At 40.0% G+C, this 19,526-nt stretch overlaps 1 protein-coding gene across 1 annotated transcript in view; it reads right to left on the bottom strand.

Annotated features, from left to right (window-relative positions):
• The window catches only part of Amph (amphiphysin), a 136,420-nt gene that overhangs the window by 4,070 nt on the left and 112,824 nt on the right, over positions 1-19,526 (bottom strand). The window contains exons 16-19 of the mRNA XM_042695084.1: positions 18,485-18,610; positions 7,178-7,384; positions 5,676-5,924; positions 2,600-2,701 (exon numbers count right to left, since the gene is read on the bottom strand). Coding sequence (XP_042551018.1) covers positions 2,600-2,701; positions 5,676-5,924; positions 7,178-7,384; positions 18,485-18,610 — 684 coding nt within the window. The remainder of the gene's footprint in view (positions 1-2,599; positions 2,702-5,675; positions 5,925-7,177; positions 7,385-18,484; positions 18,611-19,526) is intronic.

Here is a 19,526-nt window from a genome sequence, read left to right as displayed (position 1 = left end):
AAATAGATGAGAAATGTCAGCAAAGATAAAGAAACTATATAAAATAACAAAAAGGAAATTATAGTATTGTTTAAATATTGTATGAGTGGCCTGGGATGGCTTCCACAAACAATCTTCCTGTCCTCAGGCTCCCAAGTATCGAGAATTACAACAAACTAGAAATAGCAGATAAGAGAGTCATGGTTTAAGAAGACAGATCAACAGAAATTTTCCAGGCTGACTTCAATAGTAACATTAATGTTGATTGATAAAGGACAGAATCTTAGGCATTAAGAGATCTATGTAATATACTGGAAAATCCACAAAGCGAAAAGGTAGAACATAATGTGGAAAAGAATGGAGTAGGAGCTAAAAGATTTCCAAATGGAATAAAGTGAAAACTGCATGTGAAAAGTACAGTGAACATTGCATATGAAATCATGCAAAATAATTTTTAAAAGCCAAACACATTTTACTCAAATTAATTAATTTACAACCATAAATACAGAAGTATTCTCTGTATTAAAAAGTTAACATGGTATAGGGAGAAATATTATTAAACAAATGACAGCTGACTTCCAATTATAAACAGAAAAGACCAGAAAACAATGGAAAAACCTCTTGACGAGATGACAGAAATAAAGGCAACCTAGAATTCTTTACATATAAAAAAAAACTTTAAAAAGTGTATATAAATGAAGAGATTTTCACACAGACTGAAACGGAGGGGATCTGTTGCCAACTGTTCTGTATTATAGTAAGTGCTAAAAAAATTTTGAACAGGAATTTTAAGCACAGATTCACATATTTGTAGAAAGCAATGACACTGGAAATAGTAAATATAAAAGGGTACTTTTTTTCTTTTCTTCCTAAAGGTAATTTTTGATTCATACAACTATAGAAACATACAATGGATTTTTAATGTTTTTTGAGATATGTAGAGATAGCAATGTTTTTGCCTATCTTAGTAATTTATGCCTTATTGCTCTTAAAAAAAAAATCTAGGGGATGGAAAGGTGGCTTAGTGGTAGAGTGCTTGCCTTGCATGCATGAGGCCCTGGGTTCGATTCCTCAGCACCACATAAGCAGAAAAGGCTGGAAATGGCGGTGTGGCTCAAGTGGTAGAGCACTAGCCTTGAGCTAAAGAGCTGAGGGACAGTGCCCATGTCCCATGACCGACAAAAAAAAAAATCTAAGATTTTAATGATAATAATTTTATTAAACCTTACAAGGAACCAAGTTTTTGTCTATATTGACTTTCTAAATTGTGTTTATGACTGTATTAATTTTTGTCCAGGAGAATTTAATCATTTATTGATCACACATAGGCTTCATTTTATCTGGTAGCATTCATTATTCCACTCATGATACAGCACAGAACGTGAAATTATTTTTTATTATTTCCTCCTTTCTAGGCACTTTCTATTTAATTAATTTTAATTAATTTTCTATATTCTTATTTAAGTTAATGATCATTATGAAACTTTTCACAAATGGATTGCTTTCTAAGTGTATTAAGTATTTAGTGCTTGTAAAGATATTTTTGTTGATTTCTAATCAGATTTTATAGTGATAATGACTATTTGGTTGTTTAAGCTGCACTTGCAGTATGTTTATACTTGTTATTTTTAAAAGAAAGAACAAAATGTTGGGCATGGAAGTTGAAAGTTGTGATGCTTAAATCATAAATCTCTTTTAAAATAATATGGAAATTACAGCTCTTCTTTCCAGAAAAAAAATGCTCATAGACTCATTTATTCACGTTTTATATCATTTTAAAAGTTTACAAATCAAGAACAGGGGCCGAAGGCTTATGCCTACAATCCTAGCTACTCAGCAGGCTAAGGTCTGAGGACTGGGCAGCAAAGTCCATGAGACTCTTATCTCCATTTAGCTACCAAAAAAGCCAGAAGTGGAACTATGGCACAAGTCATAAGTGGAACTATGGCACAAGTCATAAGCACTAGTCATGAGCAAAAAAACCTCAAGGACAGAGCCTAGGCCCGGAGTTCAAGGCCCAGGAAGACTGGCACCAAAAACAAAAAAGTTCACAAATCAAGGCAGGAACAAATTGGGAGATCACAGCACCTTACCATGAGACAAACCTCTTTGCTGGAAGGCATGTTTATAAGAGTCTCTTTTAAATGTAAATTTAAAGGTTTTATAATGTTGTATTGTTAGGAGTACAGTTCAGTGAGTTTGGAAAAATGCACAAACACACACACACATACACACAAACACACTCCTACCAAGACGGATGGCCATTTCCATCTCTCCAGAAAATTCTCCCATGTTCTTTCCCAGTCAACCTCCCCATCCTTGAGGGCAAGCCTCTGAGGGGGATTTTGAGTTCTTATGACTAGTATCGGCATCTCCTGGAGATGGCACAATACATAAACATCCTTAGGAAGTGATGTTGTATCATGAGAAAAGGTCATCTTATAAAAAGGGAGTGATAACACAGCATCCCCCAAGGGCCTTGAAAATCCAGTGAGGGATGAGCTAGTCACAACCACTTCAACCCCTCTTAGAGTTGACTTTCAAGAGCTTCCTGTATGCAACTTGCCCTCAGGAGAAAAATCAACATGACCAGAAGCATGTTCCAAATCTTGTCTTTTACCTGGTCAGCTTCTGAGTCTGAGGGGACCACCAGCACCACGTCACCCCTTTGCAGGTTAAGCTCATCAGAGTTTGCTGCCTCGAAATCATGCAGGGTTTCCACCTGCAAGATTTTAAAGGAACAGGTTAACTTTGGAAAGAAAAGATGTTAAAAGAAATCATAGTTGCCTTGTCAAAAAAGACATTCTTAGAAGAATTTTCCAAGGGGCACAGAAAGATGAATATCTACATTGCACCTGCTCTGGAAGGTTTTGTCAGTGGGCTGTCCCTCAAAGGCTCATATGTTGATGACTTGGTCCCCATTGTGGCGATGTGAGAGGTGGATTCTACCAGGAGGGCCTTAGGGGTGCTGCCTTCAGAAGGGATTAATGCAGTCCCGAGAAGACCTTGGTTAGACTCTGCTGAGCCCTGCCCTACACTCTGGCTTCTTGTTTAGAATGTGATGGGTTCTTGTTGCATGATACCTTGTGTCATGTGATACAGGAAGGGCCCTTTCCTGAGCTTAGCCAGTGCCTGCACTGAGCTCTGAGCATCTGGACCTGTGAGCTACATAAACCTTTTTACTTGATAAAGTATCCCACCTTAGGTATTCATTATAATAACAGGAAACAGACTTGTACATGCTTCAAGGACAAAGAGGGCTTCTAGAGATAAAAATAAAGTGAATACTATTCTCTGTTTATTTCAAAACCTTGATTCTTACTAACTCTTATAAGGCTATTTGAATAAATATTTATTAGTGCAATGTAGTCAATGTAGAGTTAAGTTCTAATTTATTAAATTCTAATTCATCATTTGCATTTAGAGATATTGACACTTTATTACTATTTATCACTGAAACTTGAACTAAAAAAATGCCTAGCTGGAAGTTGTTTTAATCCAGCTTTGTCCAAATAACCAAATATCAGGAAATCTATCACTTTCATCTTACATGAGAATTAGTACCAAACTGTGGGATCACTTTCCGTGTATATACACTTTATCTTGTCCCTATCCTACCTCTGTGGCAATCTTTTATTTCCTTCTTAAAAAAAAATTCTTTAAGCTGCATACCAGTGTAATCTTTGCTTCCTGGGAGGATGCGATTGTGGTTCAAGGCCAGCTCAGGGTGAAATGTTCAAGAGACTCCTTCTCAAGCCATAGCTGGGCACAGTGGTATATGCCTGTCATCCCAAGCCGTGTGGAAGGCTGAGATGGGAAGGATTATAGTGCTAGGCCTGTCCAGGCAGGAAAATCCATGTGACTCCATCTTCACACAGAGAAGCTGGGTGGAGGGCATATACTTGTGATTTCATCAATGACAGGAAGCTTAAAGTGGGTGCTCCATGGCTCAGGCACATGCCTGCATTGGAAAGGAGGTCCTAGCTCAAAATTATTAAGTGTAAAACAGGCTACAGGCGTGGCTCCAGTGGTAGAGTGCCAGTCTAGCAAGCATGAAGCCTTGAGTTCAAAATCTCTAATACCATCCAAAAAAAAAATCTCTAAAATTTTATTACAAATAAAAGCAGAAAGAATAACACAATGGCCAGCCACAAACCTATCTCCCAACTTGAATATATAGTCCTGGCCAGTTTTGCCTCTCTGATTGTTGGTTTCAGTCCCTCAGAGATTAAGCAACGCTTTTAAAAGGTGGTCTGTTGCATACAGAATCACAAAGTGTCAGAACTGGAGAGGACTGCCATCCCCCAATTGTCTTCTCTAATGAGGAGACTGATGCCCAGAGACATGGGTTAAGCTATAGGACTGAGTCACATTGGAGCAGTGAGGAAGACCTCAAGTCCAGGCCTCGCGAAGCACAACCGATGAAAGGAAAACAGCCACACACAGCCTCTTAATATGTTCAACTTTTCTCCAATTCAATTCATTTACAACGCGACCACATGCTCACCCTTGGTTTGAAGTTACCAAGGTAGCTGTTACTTTGTATAAGATAGAGAAGGGAAGAGGAGGAGAAAATCGGAGGGGAGAAGCCAGAAGGGAAGAGGCAAAAGGGAAGAGAAAGAGAAGGGAGAGGACAATAAGATTGTCACTGTTAAATCCCAGCCCCATGAACGCGCTCAGATTTTTTAAAAAATGTTGCCAAGTGTGAGGCAGATGAAGTTTTAAATATAAATCAAATTACAGAATTGAACATCCCTAACTAGAACCCATAAGGGAACATTACCTGCCTTCAATCTTAGCTAATGCCAGGGTTCTGGTCGTTAGTTGTTATTTTGGTAAGGACACCGGTTTATAAAGGTTCTAAGTATCCCTTCTGGGAATAACATTCTTCTTCGGTGACTGCAGGCTTGTTTGTGTCTTCCTTTTCATAGAAGCCTAAAATCTGTCTTGATTAATTAACTCATTCAATGTATGGCTCTTGCTCTGCTTGTTTTTGGAATATTCCTAGGACTGGTGATTCCTGCTTCCTCTCTGACGTTGCATGGGGGTCTGAGCCAGGCTTGGGGGTCTTTGGAGAATTCACAGGGCGGTTGGAGGGAGTTAACCCACTTCTTACCTAGGGGCACACCTGGTGCCCCCCTTTAGTTCTTTGTTAAAATAAGGAAGGTACTTTTGTATTGCTTGCTGGCTCACAGCAAGGAAATCCTTCTGTTTTCCAAATTGAATTAGGGATGACAGGGAAGTAGTAGGAAGAGAAGATATATATGGTGCAAAGACGAAAAGTAAAATACTAGCAAATCAAAGGTTGCAGCAAGCTGGATGCTGGTGGCTCACACCTATAATCCTAGCTACTCAGGAGGCTGAGATCTGAGGATCGTGGTTCAAAGCCAGACCGGGCAGGAAAAGTCCATGATATTCTTACCTCCAAAAAACCACCAGAAAACCAAATGTGGAGCTGTAGCTCCAAATGGTAGAGCACTAGCCTCCTTGAGCAAAAAGAGCTCAGGGACAGAGCTCAGGCCAAGTTCAAGCTCCACAACATACACACACACACAGACACACACAGACACACACACACACACACACACACACACACACACACACACACACACACACACACACACACACACACACTTGAAGAAAATCGGACTCAAAGTAAGAAAAGACAAATGACCAGGATGTCACAGTACAGAGACCTTGTAGAGAAAGCCGGGTGGCCGATCCAGGGAGGCCTCTCCTCCGGAGGGGAGCTGATCAAGAGGGGCAGCCTGGGTGTCCTCTGGGGGCTCCTGCTCCCTGGCCAGCTCTGGAGACTCCCCCGTGGGAGTCTTGGGAGCCACCTCTGCCGTGGCCTCCTTGGGTTCTGTACCCATGGCCGCTTCGTGCTCTCCTTCTCCTTCATGGTTGGAGGCGGGCTCAATGACTACTGAAGGAATGACCTTCTCCTAGAGAAAGAAGAAGGCAGTGATGTCCAGCAGGGGTGCCTCTTCCAGAACTTGCCTCTACACCCCCCTCTACCCCAATCATTGTTCCCCAAATCCTACAGCTTCTCAGATGCTGGGTTGGCACCATGCAGTGGATGGCTCACCAACTCTCTGTCTCTACATTCTTCCTGTCTCCAAGTACCAAACCCTTAGTGGGATTCATGTTGGGGGCCTTTGGCAGTCACTCTGATTTCTGAGGACAGTGGGGAGGCGTGGATGCTGAAGGGGATACAAAGGGATCGCCAGGAGTCAGAGAGACCATGCCAAAATGGAAATCCAAGGGAGGGCTCCACATTGGCCCGTATGATCTTTGCAGCCTTCCAGTCCCCAGTCATGGAATGTGTGATTTATGGCTTTGGAGTGCTGGATGGAGGCAGTGGCAGCAGGGGGCATTTTGCTCCAGCTCCATGCATGACCTCATTGCACACCTTCCCTGTCCAGAGTGGAACCCTGGGCACTGGTCCTTGCTGGAGGAAGCCTGGTGGCAGAGGTCACAAAACAATGAGGACAGTATTAGGAGGTCATTAGTAATGCTGATTTCTCATCACGTGCCTGGCCCTGGTCTAAGGTTTATGGGTATTTTCTCCCTCAACCCTGTCATGGTATTTGTCTTCTCCTCCCTCCATTTTCATCTCTTTCAACTCTGCTTATTCCCTGGCTTCCTCTTCTACTTTCTGTGCTTCAACTGCATCAACCATGGGAACTAGGAATCATGTGGAACAGCATGGTGTTGATATGAAATGAGTGCTAGGACCACTCTGAATGGAGTAATGAATTTACATATATATATTACATGTTAAATTACATACTATGATCTATATCATATATACTTATATGCATATGATATATATTTAGATGATATATGTTTAATATAGATATTATATAATCATATAATATACAATAGATACATACTATATAATATATAATTACCTCATATAATTATGTTATATATAATGTATTATATATATGTATATATACATGCACGTATATATAATGTACTATATAATATATAATTACATGGCATTATATATTATATATAACCTCATGATATATTATATATAATGATTATGTAAAACCTAGATTATAATCTAACCACACACATATATGATAGGGAGACACAAAATGGCTATAAACTTGCAAGCTACCCCTCTCAACCTGCAGACAGCTTATTCCAGCCCTCCATCTCCCCAGGATTTCTGCGGGGGGACACTCACCTGAGTGTCTGCTGCTTCCGTCTCTGCAGATGGAGGTCGATCACTGTCTAAGAACTCGGTGGTTTCTGCCTCGGTTTTAGTTTCCTCTAAACTTCCTCCTTCCCCGGTGGGAAGGGCTGCCCTCTCTGCCTCCGTGTCCTCCACCAGAGCCCCCTCGGTGGGCACTGTGGGTCCCACAGCCTCTGCAGCATCCGCTCCAGGCTGGATCTGTAGAGAAGACACCAAACAAGCCAAGTCTGTGACTCTAGGCCCCAAGTCTCCCACCAACCTCATCAGATCACAACGCTGGCTCGTCATGGGCTTAGCCCCAGGCCTCAGGTCAGGGACAGCTGACATCAGAACTCTTCACCCTGAGCTCCCAGCAATTCTTTTTATTGCTCAGTTTTCCCAGCAGGCAGGGGTAGCAAACGAATGTGAACAGAAATGACAGATTCTGTTCCTGAGCTGCTACTGTTAAGACATGCCTGGTTTCCCTCCACAAGGAATGGCCATTCTTGTTGGGTGAAGTCAGATGACAATGAATGCAGCCTCAGGACACAGCCAAGTTGGAAGGGGACTGAGCCTGGGGCCTAGCGTATGGGGTCTGGAGGAAGCCCCACCAGTAGGATATCCTCACTATGCAACGCCACTAAGCAATTATTTCCTCATCTTTGTGAGGAAGCTCCCAGAAGCTTAATCGCTTTCAGGAAAGAAAAAAGGGGATAGCTTTCTGAATGAGAACTCTTCCAAATGAAGGAAAGGGAATACAAAAATCAAACACATACTATAAAATTCTAAATATCTGTAGGCAAAGGCAGCCTAGGAAATGCCAACCAGATTTCACATCTTTACTGAGAGAAGCATGATAGAAAAAGGGGAGTTTGAGCAGTATTCAGAACCTGCTATAATAAAATAAAATGAACTCAATGAAAAATGTAAGTTTTGGCTAATCGATTGGAATCCAACTCCTTAATAGCATTCTAAAAACACTGGCTTGGCAGGCCTGACATGAGCGATTCAAACTAGGCAGACAGGATACAAAGAATATTTGATTTATCTTGTTTAATACGCCCAGGATATGGATTCCAAAAGCTGACCTTGTTTTCTGACGTGCTTAGCAGTAGCTATTCTTTTTCTTTACTGAACAACTTCTAGCCAGTCCGTTCTATTAGGTTAGCCACATCCTAATCTTTTCTTTTCAGTCTTTTTAAATTTTTTTATATCATCTTTAAGTAGTTGTAAGAAGGATTTGGCACTTAACAAAGCAGTTTATGAACACAATGCATGTTGATCAATGTCGCCCTTTTCAATATTCTCACTCACCCCTCCCCTACCTCTCCCTTCCCTTACTCCTCTTAATTTTGTAGAACATGTATTGAGTGCTTGCCAAGTCCTAATCTTGAAAATACTAATTCTCCAACTGAATACTGACATGAACACATGGCACATGGGCATCAGAAATGGGAGATCAGCTACTTGGGAGACAGAGATTAGGAGGATTGAGATTTGAGGCCAGCATTGGCAAAAAGTTCATTAGGCCCCCATCTCAATCAGTAGCTGAACATGACAGCAAGGATCAGCCATCTCAGCTATGTGTGAAGCATAAATAGGGATTGCAGTTCCAGATGTCTGGGACAAAAAGTGAGATACTAGCTTGAAAATGACCAGAGCAAAAACAGGCTGAGGTGTGGCTCAGAGGTCAGGCACTTACCTAGCAAACACATAGCCATTCTGGTTCTTCATAGAACATATGCAATGATCCAAAATATAACCACTACAATAAAGTCCTGTTTATCTTTGTCTACTTAGTAATTAAGGTATATGAATTGATGCATTGTAACAGGTACTTGTTGATAAACATTCATAATTATAGCAGGGTAACAACTATGTGGGGATTTTTATCTTGGTGAATGACTGAAAATTCTCACAATAAAAAGTTGTCAGCAATCTTCACTACCTGGGAGACTGAAATTAGGAGGATTGTGGTTCAAGGCCAGCCTAGATAGAAGTGTTTGTGAGATCTTCTTGTTAACACCTAGCTGGGTGCAGTAGCAAGTGCCTGTCATCTTAAACTATATGGAGGTTCAGATTGAGAGGATAACAGTTCCAAGACAGCCCAGCCTACAACATCCTTGAGACTCAGTAGATTGTGCCTGTAATTTCAGCAAGTACAGGTAGCCTAGACTGGTTGGTCATGGCTCAAGCATGAATCTAGTTGGGGAGGAGACCCTAACCTAAATTAGGAGGTAAAAACTAGACTGGAGGAGTGGGACTAAGTGCTAGAACACCAAGCTTGAAAGTGTGAGGCTCTGAGTTCAAATGCAGTACTGGCAAAAATACTTAAGAAAATTGCATTCCTTTCAAAATAAATTAATATTAGGAAGTGTTATAAAAATGAAGGGAGAAGGGCAGGCAAATACAATATTATATCAAATGTACTTTGTATAAAAGTTGAACTGTTTAACTTGAACGTAGAGATAGGAGGGGGAGAATAGAGGAGAGTAATAATGAAAGGAGTAACACTGACCAAGACACATTGTACTCATAGCCAGAGGTCTGGGGTTGAAACCACTCTGTACAACTACAAAATATAAATGAATAAAGGTTTTAAAAAATAAATACAGATCTTGGATGGATGTTACTGTCCCTGTTGTTAGGAGAGGAATGATGAGAACATAAATGAAGCAGGCATCTTAATTCCAAGAAAAAGAATGACCAGCTGCTCCTATATTAACTGGAGAAATCTCAGGCTTACACCAGGCACTGAAGACATTTGCAATGTTTCTTCCATGTTAAGAATACATATAAAAGGGGTGACGCTGTCCAAAAATAAATATATGCTTTACCTGACTTATGCAACTGTGTATATTGCCTTTATAATTACAATTAAAAAAAGCATATATGTTAAAATGTTCATACTCATAGCAGTTTGTATATGTGTGTGTGTGTGTGTGTGTGTGTGTGTGTGTATATATATATATAGAGAGAGAGCAGTGTGCGTGCAATGGATTGGTATAGGCTCAAATGCAGAAGGCAAGTCAGTGGTCATAATTCTGAGTTACTTTGGGATTCCATCTGCCTCGAAAATCACATCTATGAATATCCACTGGCTTCAACAGCTTAGGATCAAACAGTATGTGTAACCACAACAAATATGCCACTCCACACAACACGCACGTGCACACACACAAAACACACATAGCTATGCACACAGGTATGCACGTGCACAGACATGCACACATGCATTTATGCATATACTGCTGCAGACCACGAAGCAAATGCAGCTATGTCACTCCTGTGTATACACTGATCAATCTATAGCTACATTTTCCAAGTACCATACATGATTAGTAGCTGGATTTTCCTCTTTTTTTTTTTTTTGGTTGGTCATGGGGCCTGAACTCTGGGCCTGGGTGCTGTCCCTCAGCTCTTCAGCTGAAGGCTAGCACTCTACCACTTGAGGGTCAGCCCCACTTCCGGCTTTTTCTGCTTATGTGGTGGTGAGGAATCGAACCCAGGGCCTCACACATGCAAGGCAAGCTCTCTACCACTAAGCCACCTTCCCAGCCCCATGGATTTTCCTCTTAACAGAACCAATACCAATCTTAGGAACAGGGCCTTCTTCTGTGGTGGATTAGTGGTATTGTAAAGGGTAATTTTTTTGTGTATTTTTTGTGTCAGTCCCAGGGCTTGAACTAAGGGCCTGGGCACTCTCCCTGAGGTTTTTGGCTCAAGATTAGCACTCTACCGTTTGAGCCACAGCTCTACTTCTGGCTTTTTGGTGATTAATTGTAGATAAGGGTCTCAATGGACTTTCTTGCCTGGACAGGTTTCAAACTTGTGATCCTCAGATCTCAACTTCCTGATAGCTAGGATTACAGGTGTGAGTTGTTGTAAAGGATGATTTTAAAAATATGTTCCACAGAGAGTGTTAATCACTGGCTTCAGAGTGCAAGTCTGCCAATCAAGTTGTGTTGGAGTTTCCCCTCAAGGGCTGAACGTGTTATTGCCATTCTTATGCTAAATAATTAAGGAGGCCTTGTTGTCTGCTGACAGCAAAGCAGATGTGAGAACAGAGACCAGTGGGAGACAGACCAGGGTGCTCTCTCTCTCTGACTGATCTGAAGATGCCAGACCTGAGTGACACCAACGCTCAGTCCCAGCATCCCAGAAATTCACCTGAAGGAGCACCTCCAGAAGTGTTGATAAGAATGTGCAAATAGAAGTCACTAGAATACTGACATCAACAATTCTTGCAAAGACAAGAGGCATGGAACTGGCATTTGGATTTATAGAAGAAAACACAAATACAAACAACTTGCGACCTACTTAGAAAAGTGAAGGGAAATGGCACACTCCTCTATTCTTTTCTGGGCCTACTGCTAATGAATTCTGTTTCTCTAGCTGATGCTTAATTAACGTTCTGATTTTACAGCTTAGAAACAGTACATAACAGAAGGATGAGCCCCAGGCTGCATTTCCTCCAAGCATCTGGCTCTAACACTGGCCTGATTTTAAGGAATGCTTTTGTCCTTCTTTTCTATCTATGATCTCTTTTATGATTTTTGCTTTTACCAAAAGTTTTCCAATGCACTAAAGGTCACTAACTGCCATAGAACCACAGAAAACATCCATGGAAAACTGGAAACCAGTTTCTTAAATTTCAGCTACTTGGGAGGCAGAAAGGTGAGGAGTAGGGTACAAGGCCATACTAGGGAACAGCACAAGACCTTGTCTGAAAATAAACTGAAAGCAAGAAGGATTTAGGGGTGGCTCAAATCTTAAGAGCATTTACTGTGCAAGTATAAAGTCCCGAGTTCAATCCTTACCACTCTATGCACACACACACACAAACACATGCAAACACATATGCATGTACACATATGTGTACATACCACCAGGACCATTTATGTGGATACATAATCATACATTTATTTTATTGTTTTTTTGCAAGTGTCCCTGTACTTTCTTTTATTATCACCATAGTCTGCATCAAGATACATAGCAATGATAGCAGGTTCCTGTTAAAGCTTAGTATTAAATATTAAATATCTCTCCTCAGTTTAAGTTTATATTACTTTGGCAAGAAAAACAAAACAAAACTAAGACTCAAATTATCTGAAGCCTGGACACATTCTTATGATTAGCCTGGCTACGTAAAAGTTGGTGACTTCATTCTTCCTGTGTAAGCGGCTCTAGGCCCTAGAAAGGTAGGACCAGTTAGAATTGTTTTTAAAAGTGTGCTACAAAAATGGATGGCCTGCTGGGAAGGTGGCTCAGTGGTAAAGTGCTTGCCTTGCATGCATGAGGCCCTGGGTTCAATTCCTCAGCACCACATAAGCAGAAAAAGCCGGAAGTGGTGCTGTGGCTCAAGTGGTAGAGCACTAGCCTTGAGCTGAAGAGCTGAGGGATAGCACCCAGGCCCCGAGTTCAGGCCTCATGACCAACAACAACAACAAAAAAGGATGGCCTGGTATAAGCCAAGGTTACAAAGTAAGGATGGGGGTAAGGGAAGGACATTTTCTTTCAGAAAAATACCCAGAATAATCAAATTTATATACATACATATATTAGTGTGCGAGTATATTTATCAGTCCATAGTACTATATACATACACATATATACATATACATACCCACACATATATATACCATATATATACATGTATACATATATATGTATATATACATATATATATACATACATACAGTGGAAAGTTTTTCAGTCCTGATATATCTCTCCTTTATTACTATTATGCATTCCAATTTGCTGGCTATTTTTAGGTCTACAAAAGGAAAATATTTTCTGTGCTTTGCTTGCTACAATTATGTTACACCTGTTAGATAAAACACAATGATACATGACTATTTGCCCTTTTTCAAATGTCTTGTGCTAACCTTAAATTTAACTATAGCAGATTTCTTTTGAAATAATAGGGCAAAAAATGGATGTTCATCTACTTCACATCAGTTAAACAAAGTATAGACGCTGATAGGTATTTAGAAAAAAAATGGCCAGGTCTTGTCTGTAAGAAAATGAAATCAATATAAGACTTTATTTTCTACAAAAATATGACATGCATAATAAATGACTAACTATAATCAAAGAATACATGGTGTACTGATTCTATACTCATCTTTATCTGTTGTGCAACTAAGTCTCAGACTTATATACTTAAAAGTAATACTGAAATTACCTGTTTCTAAATCATTATTTATTTATACAATGTAGAAGCATCAAGAGAAGAAGAGATGGAGTTTTTTGTTTACAAAAATGCATCCTACAGACATGTTGGCAAAAAATTAGACGTTGTAGGGAAAACAATTTCAAAGACAGAATATGTGGGAATCAAACAGTAATAAGAAATATGACCATTAAGCTTCATGTTTCTTTGGAAAACACATCTAACATTTCCTGTTTTTGATATTGCACTTGAGTGTTTTTTTTAACCAAACCACAACAGGCTGAAATCCATCCTGTCAAAATGTGAACTCATAATGGTGCAGTGACATTTTGGCAGGAAAAAAAAGGTACTCTGTAAAGGTGATGCACAGCACAGCAACCTAGTCATTAACTCCAGGGATACAAGGTGGGGTTTTATAGTTTTACAACTAAATGCCACACATCTTGAAACAGGGAGGCTTTTCTTCAGGAAAGAGAATAACCCCAATATTTTATGTTATTATAAAAACAAAGATATGCCTCCACTTTAGGAAATAAAAATGTGTATGTATGTGTGTGTGTATGTGTGTGTGTATGTGTGTAACTGAGGCTTCAATTCAGGGCTTTGGACTCTCACTTAGCCTTTTTTTTAAGACTGGCATTCTACTACTTGAATCATAATTCCACTTCCAGTTGTTTGCTACTAAATTGGACATAAGAATCTCTCAGACTTTTCTGCCCAGGCTGGCTTCAATTCTGGATCCTCAGATCTCATCCTCTTGAGATCTGGCTAGAATTATAGGCATGAGCCACTGCCCTCTAGCCAAAAATGGCTGCTATGTGGTTCTACTCTATAAGTTGCAGAGATAACAGTAAAAGGGAAGGAATCAATGGTACCCAAGTAGAACCACTTCATAAACATGGAAAATTGGCAATCTGGATGTACAGTATACCACCCAAATTACTATGAGCTGACAACTTGGTTAACACTACTACAAACAGGCTCAGTGCCTATGAGGAAATGAACTTGATGCATTATTTCTCTCTGGCAAGGTGGAACACACTGTGAGCTCTATACCTATTGTTCTTACAAATCAGGAGATGTCTGAAAGCTTCACTCTCTTTCATTGCCTTCTATCTTCTCCCTCCAAAAAATTTCAATTTGTTTCTCTAACATTCACCTATAAGCTTTGTGTATAAAAATGTTCATAGAACAGAGAATTATTCCAAATGCCTCCTTAACCAACATTCAGAGATTTGGGCTTAGTAATGGTCAATGCTTGTGCCATTGTTGGCTAAATATCATTATGACTACCTTTAGTTAAGAGCATTGTAAATCAGTTGGACATCGGTGGCTTATGCTTGTAATCCTAGCTATTCAAGAGCTGGAGATCTGCAGGATCACACTTCCCAGTCCACCTTTGGCAAAATTTTGTTAGACTCATTTCAACAGAAAAAGCTGGGCCCAATGAGGCCTGTCTGTGATACTATTAGTTACATTATAGAAAGGATCAAGGGGAAAAAAAGCAAGGTCCCATCTCAAAAATAATTAGAACAAAAGGGGCTAGGGGTATCGCCCAAGCAGCAGATTACGCACCTAGCAAACCCAAAGCCCTCAGTTCATACCTCACTACTGCTAAAAGATTGTGAATCATATACAGGTTAAGAATCCCCAGTTTGAAACTTTAGAATCTAAAATACTCCAAAATTCAGGAAAGAAAAGTATTTAGACAGTATTCTGAGCATTGTCTAATCCTCACTGAAAGTACCGTATCCAACTACATTCAGGTTATTATATGAAGAAAGTACACATGAATCACAAGCCAACTTCAGGTGTGAGCTTGAGTCTCATCTCCAAAATATCTCATTATGTATATGCGAATATTCCAAAGTTCAAAAATATCTGAAATCCAACATACCTCTAGTCACAAGCATTTAACAAATGAGCCACTACACCTCTATCGATAAGGTAAGTATTTTTTAACTGGTAGCTATTTTTGTTAGCATTGATGTTTGCACTTGCATTCAGCACATCAGATTTTCTATCTGACACTTCCCATCTAGTGGACAAGACCAAATGCATCTCCCACTCAAAACCATGGCCATGGCAGCAGAAGCCTTCTCTGCACAGCCTCTGATCTACATTATGTGGCCTAAAAGCATCAGTGAGCATGAAGTCTGAAGTCTGGACTGTTAACATCAGTGTACATTTGATGATATTTGAGACTCAAAAACAATTCTTTTAAAGCCAGGCCAGTGGCTCATGCCTGTAATCCGAGCTACTCAGGAAGCTGAGATCTGAGGATCATGTTTCCATGCCAACCTAGAAAGAAAAGTCTGTGAGACTTTCATCTCCAATTAGCCAGGAAAAAAGTTGAAAATGGAGTTGTGGCTAGACTCAAGCTAAACGTTCAGGGATGGCACCAAGATCCCTACCTCAAGCCTCAGAACCAGCACACACAAAAACATCCCTCAAATAAGAATCCAAGTCCAAGCCAGGCACCAGTGGCTCATGCCTGTAATCCTAGCTACTCAGGAGGCGGAGATCTGAGGATCCTGCTTCAAAGCCAACCGGAGCAGGAAAGTCCATGAGACTCTTATCTCCAGTAAACCACTAGTAAACCGGAAGTGGCGCTCGCTGTGGCTCACGCGGTAGAGCGCTCTCTTTGAGCTGAAGAGTGCAGGGACAGTGCCCAGGGCCAGAGTTCAAGCGCCACAACTGACAAAAACAAAAACCAAAAACCCAAGTCCATGGACTCTACTCTATTTATTTTAAACTCAATAATCATTTTAAAGTCAATAATCTCCTTTATTATAGTAGCAGTCAAAAAACTCATCTGAAGTTTCCCTTGTTTCCCAAGTAATTATAAAACTAAGGTGGAGGTTGAACAGGCTGCAGTTGGATGCATGAAAGGGATGCCTGAGTTCTTAGGCTCAGTGAAGTGGGGCATAGCAGGCAGGGAGATGTGCTCTGGCCACTGTCCTCATGGAAGTCCAGGAAAGCAAGAGATCTTCCAGGAGAGACAGGCCAGCTGAACATGCTTTCAGTTTCCCCTTAGGCCACGGTTCGACTCAGTATCGTTAAGTGAAAAATGATGGCATTTTCTTAAGTTATTTTTATTTCATATTTTCCATCACTATTTTGCCCTAGAGTTTACTTTCCTACCCCATTAAAAAAAAAACAACTAATGAAGCCAGTAGTGTGTGGCTCACACCTGTAATCCATGCTACTCAAGTGGCTGAGATCTAAGGGTCGAGGTTGGAAGCCATGAGACTCTTATCATCAAGTAATCACCAAAAAAAAAAAAAAAACCCATGGAAGTGGAGCTGTGACTCAAATGGTAGAGCACTAGCCTTGAGTGAAAAAGCTCAGGGACATGTGCCTAGGCCCTAAGCTCAAGCTCCAGAACTGGCATGCATGTGCACAGACAGACACAGACAGAGAGAAAGACAGACAGACAGACACAAACACACAGAGGACTAATGATTTAGCAGGTGACTTCTTTTCCCAGTAAAATAACCTTACATCCCAGTGGCACTGACCATACCTTTCATTTTAATTGAGGCACTGACAATTTTGGTAACTGAAAAGCGGGGTTTTCCTATTCATATACATGCTAGGAAGCTTGTAGTAACTAGTATCACAATTTAAATTCTTGTGAGACATTTCATTGTATGTCACAACCCATTTTCACTCAGCACAGTATTTTTAATTCTGCCTCTTCATAGAAGTTGCATTATCTAGCTGACAGTGCATTTTTAAGCTCAATCCCAATTGGCAAATGTGGTGGGTTTTTTTTCTTCTTCTTCTTTTTCCTGCATGGATCAGGGTCCAAGAAGACAGATGGATCTCCATTCTAACACTAAACAAACCCTGACAGCCCCTGGGAGCCTGTACAAACTTGTTTTATGAACAAATTTTTTAAATATAGAAATTTTACAGATTCATAGATTTGTAATACAGATTTCAGTCCTGTTTTTGAGTCCCCACAAACTTCAAAAATGAATATTTTAACAGCAATCAATATGCAACAAGGGTGTTATGCTTATGTTTATCACATACAAGTTGGTTCCTAAATAAAGACAAATCTCTATCCACACGAGTAAAACACAGACTTAAAGGAAAGGGTAATTCTGATCAAGATGCAATGTACTCATAAATTGGCATGTTTAATTGAAACTCCTTTGAACAACTATTTACATATATCAAAAAGAGGATATAAAAGAATAAAAAATAAAATATAAAGAATAAAATATAAATTTCTATAAAATATAAACTAGATATATAAAAATATAAAATATATGGTAAATATATAAATATATTTTATTTTATTTTTATTTATTTTTTTAATTTAATTTTATTTTATTTGTGTATATATTTTAAATGTATAAAGACATAAACATATATTTATATGTTTATACTTAAAATACATACATATAACTATAGTATATAGTATATATTTATATGTATTATGTTTACATATAAATATAAGTACATACGAATATGATAAACACATTTAAACATATTTATGTTTATTAAATAAATAATATTTAATAATATATTTAAATAAATGTAAATGTATTTAAACTTACTGTATTTATATACAAACATTTTATAAAATAAAATCTAAAATAAAGAATAAATGTTCAAGCTGGACACCAGTGGCTCATGCCTGTAATCCTAGCTGCTCAGGAGGCTGAGAACTGAGGATCGCGGTTCAAAGCCAGCCCAGGCAGAAAAGACCCTGATACTCCTATCTCCAATAAACCACTAGAAAACTGGAAGTGGTGCTGTGGCTCAAGTGGTAGAGCGCTTGCCTTGAGCTGAAGAGTGCAGGGACAGTGCCCAAGCCCTGAGTTCAAGCCCCATGACTGAAAAAAAAAAAAAAGAATAAACATTCGACTACACATTCTACAACCTACCAAGAAAGGGAGAGAATCCGGCACCCTGTGGCTATGGTTATATGAGTGTTCTGTAGATGGTATGATCACTGCTCTGGATATCTCTTTTGAAGACATGAGCAGGAATGGAGGTTTACTGTGAGTGCTATAGAACCAGGGGAGACAGGATAGATATGGCACTATGCTGTGTGTGAGCAGCGGTTCACTTGGTCAGGAGATGAGCATGATGGCAGCCATAGGTGGGTGGGTGGGGGTGGTACTCACCACTGACTCCTCCACTGATGGTGGCTCCTCAGTTTCCAGTCCAAGGTCCAGCCCGACCGCAGGTGCCACGGTGATGGGAGGCTCCTCTGCTTTCAGCTCAGTGGGTGCAGCCTGTTCAGTTTCAGCCTTGGGTTGGTTGTTGGTTGATGGGGGTTTAGAGGAAACACATCAACAAGTTGAACAGGTAATACTGTAGAATACACGACAATTAAGATTTTGCCAATCGTCTTTGTCATCTGAGAGGCAAGTAGTTTCATTAGATCTGTACTGTAAGAAGAATTCCATCCTTGGCATCATTAGCCTTTTCAGAACTTCAAAGTCCAGGAACAAAATCTTGTTATGCTTCTTGTTTCCCATTACCAAGATCATGTTTCCCGTGAAGTCAGCCAACTCATTTTACCTACCTGCAACGATTTACTACTTACTTCACTGTCCATAAGAGATGTGAAAAATGGTACTTCCTTCTATTTTGCAGAGCGATGGAGGGAGTGAGACAGAAGGGAAAGAAGTAGATAAGAGAGAGCAGAATGAGAAAGGAGAGACAGAAAGGGAGAAAAAAGAGCACGAAGAGAGGAGAAACAAATCAACAAGGAGGGAAAGAGAGGGGATTTACATCTGTCAGAAGGAATGAGAGAAAGATACTGCTTCCTAATTCAAAAAGAAGGATTGATACAATGGAACAAGATTTCATAACAGCCAATATTGTAAGTACTCCAATACTGTATGATCTCTCCATTTGGGATGTCAAAGTGATTTGTTAGAAGAAAAACTTATCAAATGGCCCACACAATCGACAGAGTACACAAAGGTCAAGTGTTGGCCAAGGAGGAAGCAACCTGTGAGCTCTCCCTGGCAGGATGAAGTATGCTACAATCTAAAGCCACACAAGGAACCAAGAAAAGTATCCGAACACAAAGCACATATCCTCGTACATTTTTCTTTTTTTTAAGTTCTGAGATGGGGACTTGAACTGGCTACCTGCACTTTCACTCACTGGCTAGCGCTCCACAGAGCCACACCTCCAACCCCTCTTTGTAGATGT

Source organism: Dipodomys spectabilis, unplaced genomic scaffold (assembly GCF_019054845.1).
Source record: "Dipodomys spectabilis isolate Male_0828 unplaced genomic scaffold, ASM1905484v1 ptg000178l, whole genome shotgun sequence".
Classification (NCBI taxonomy): domain Eukaryota; kingdom Metazoa; phylum Chordata; class Mammalia; order Rodentia; family Heteromyidae; genus Dipodomys; species Dipodomys spectabilis.
Note: the sequence above shows the minus strand (reverse complement) of the source record. Positions and strands in the feature narration are given on the sequence as shown.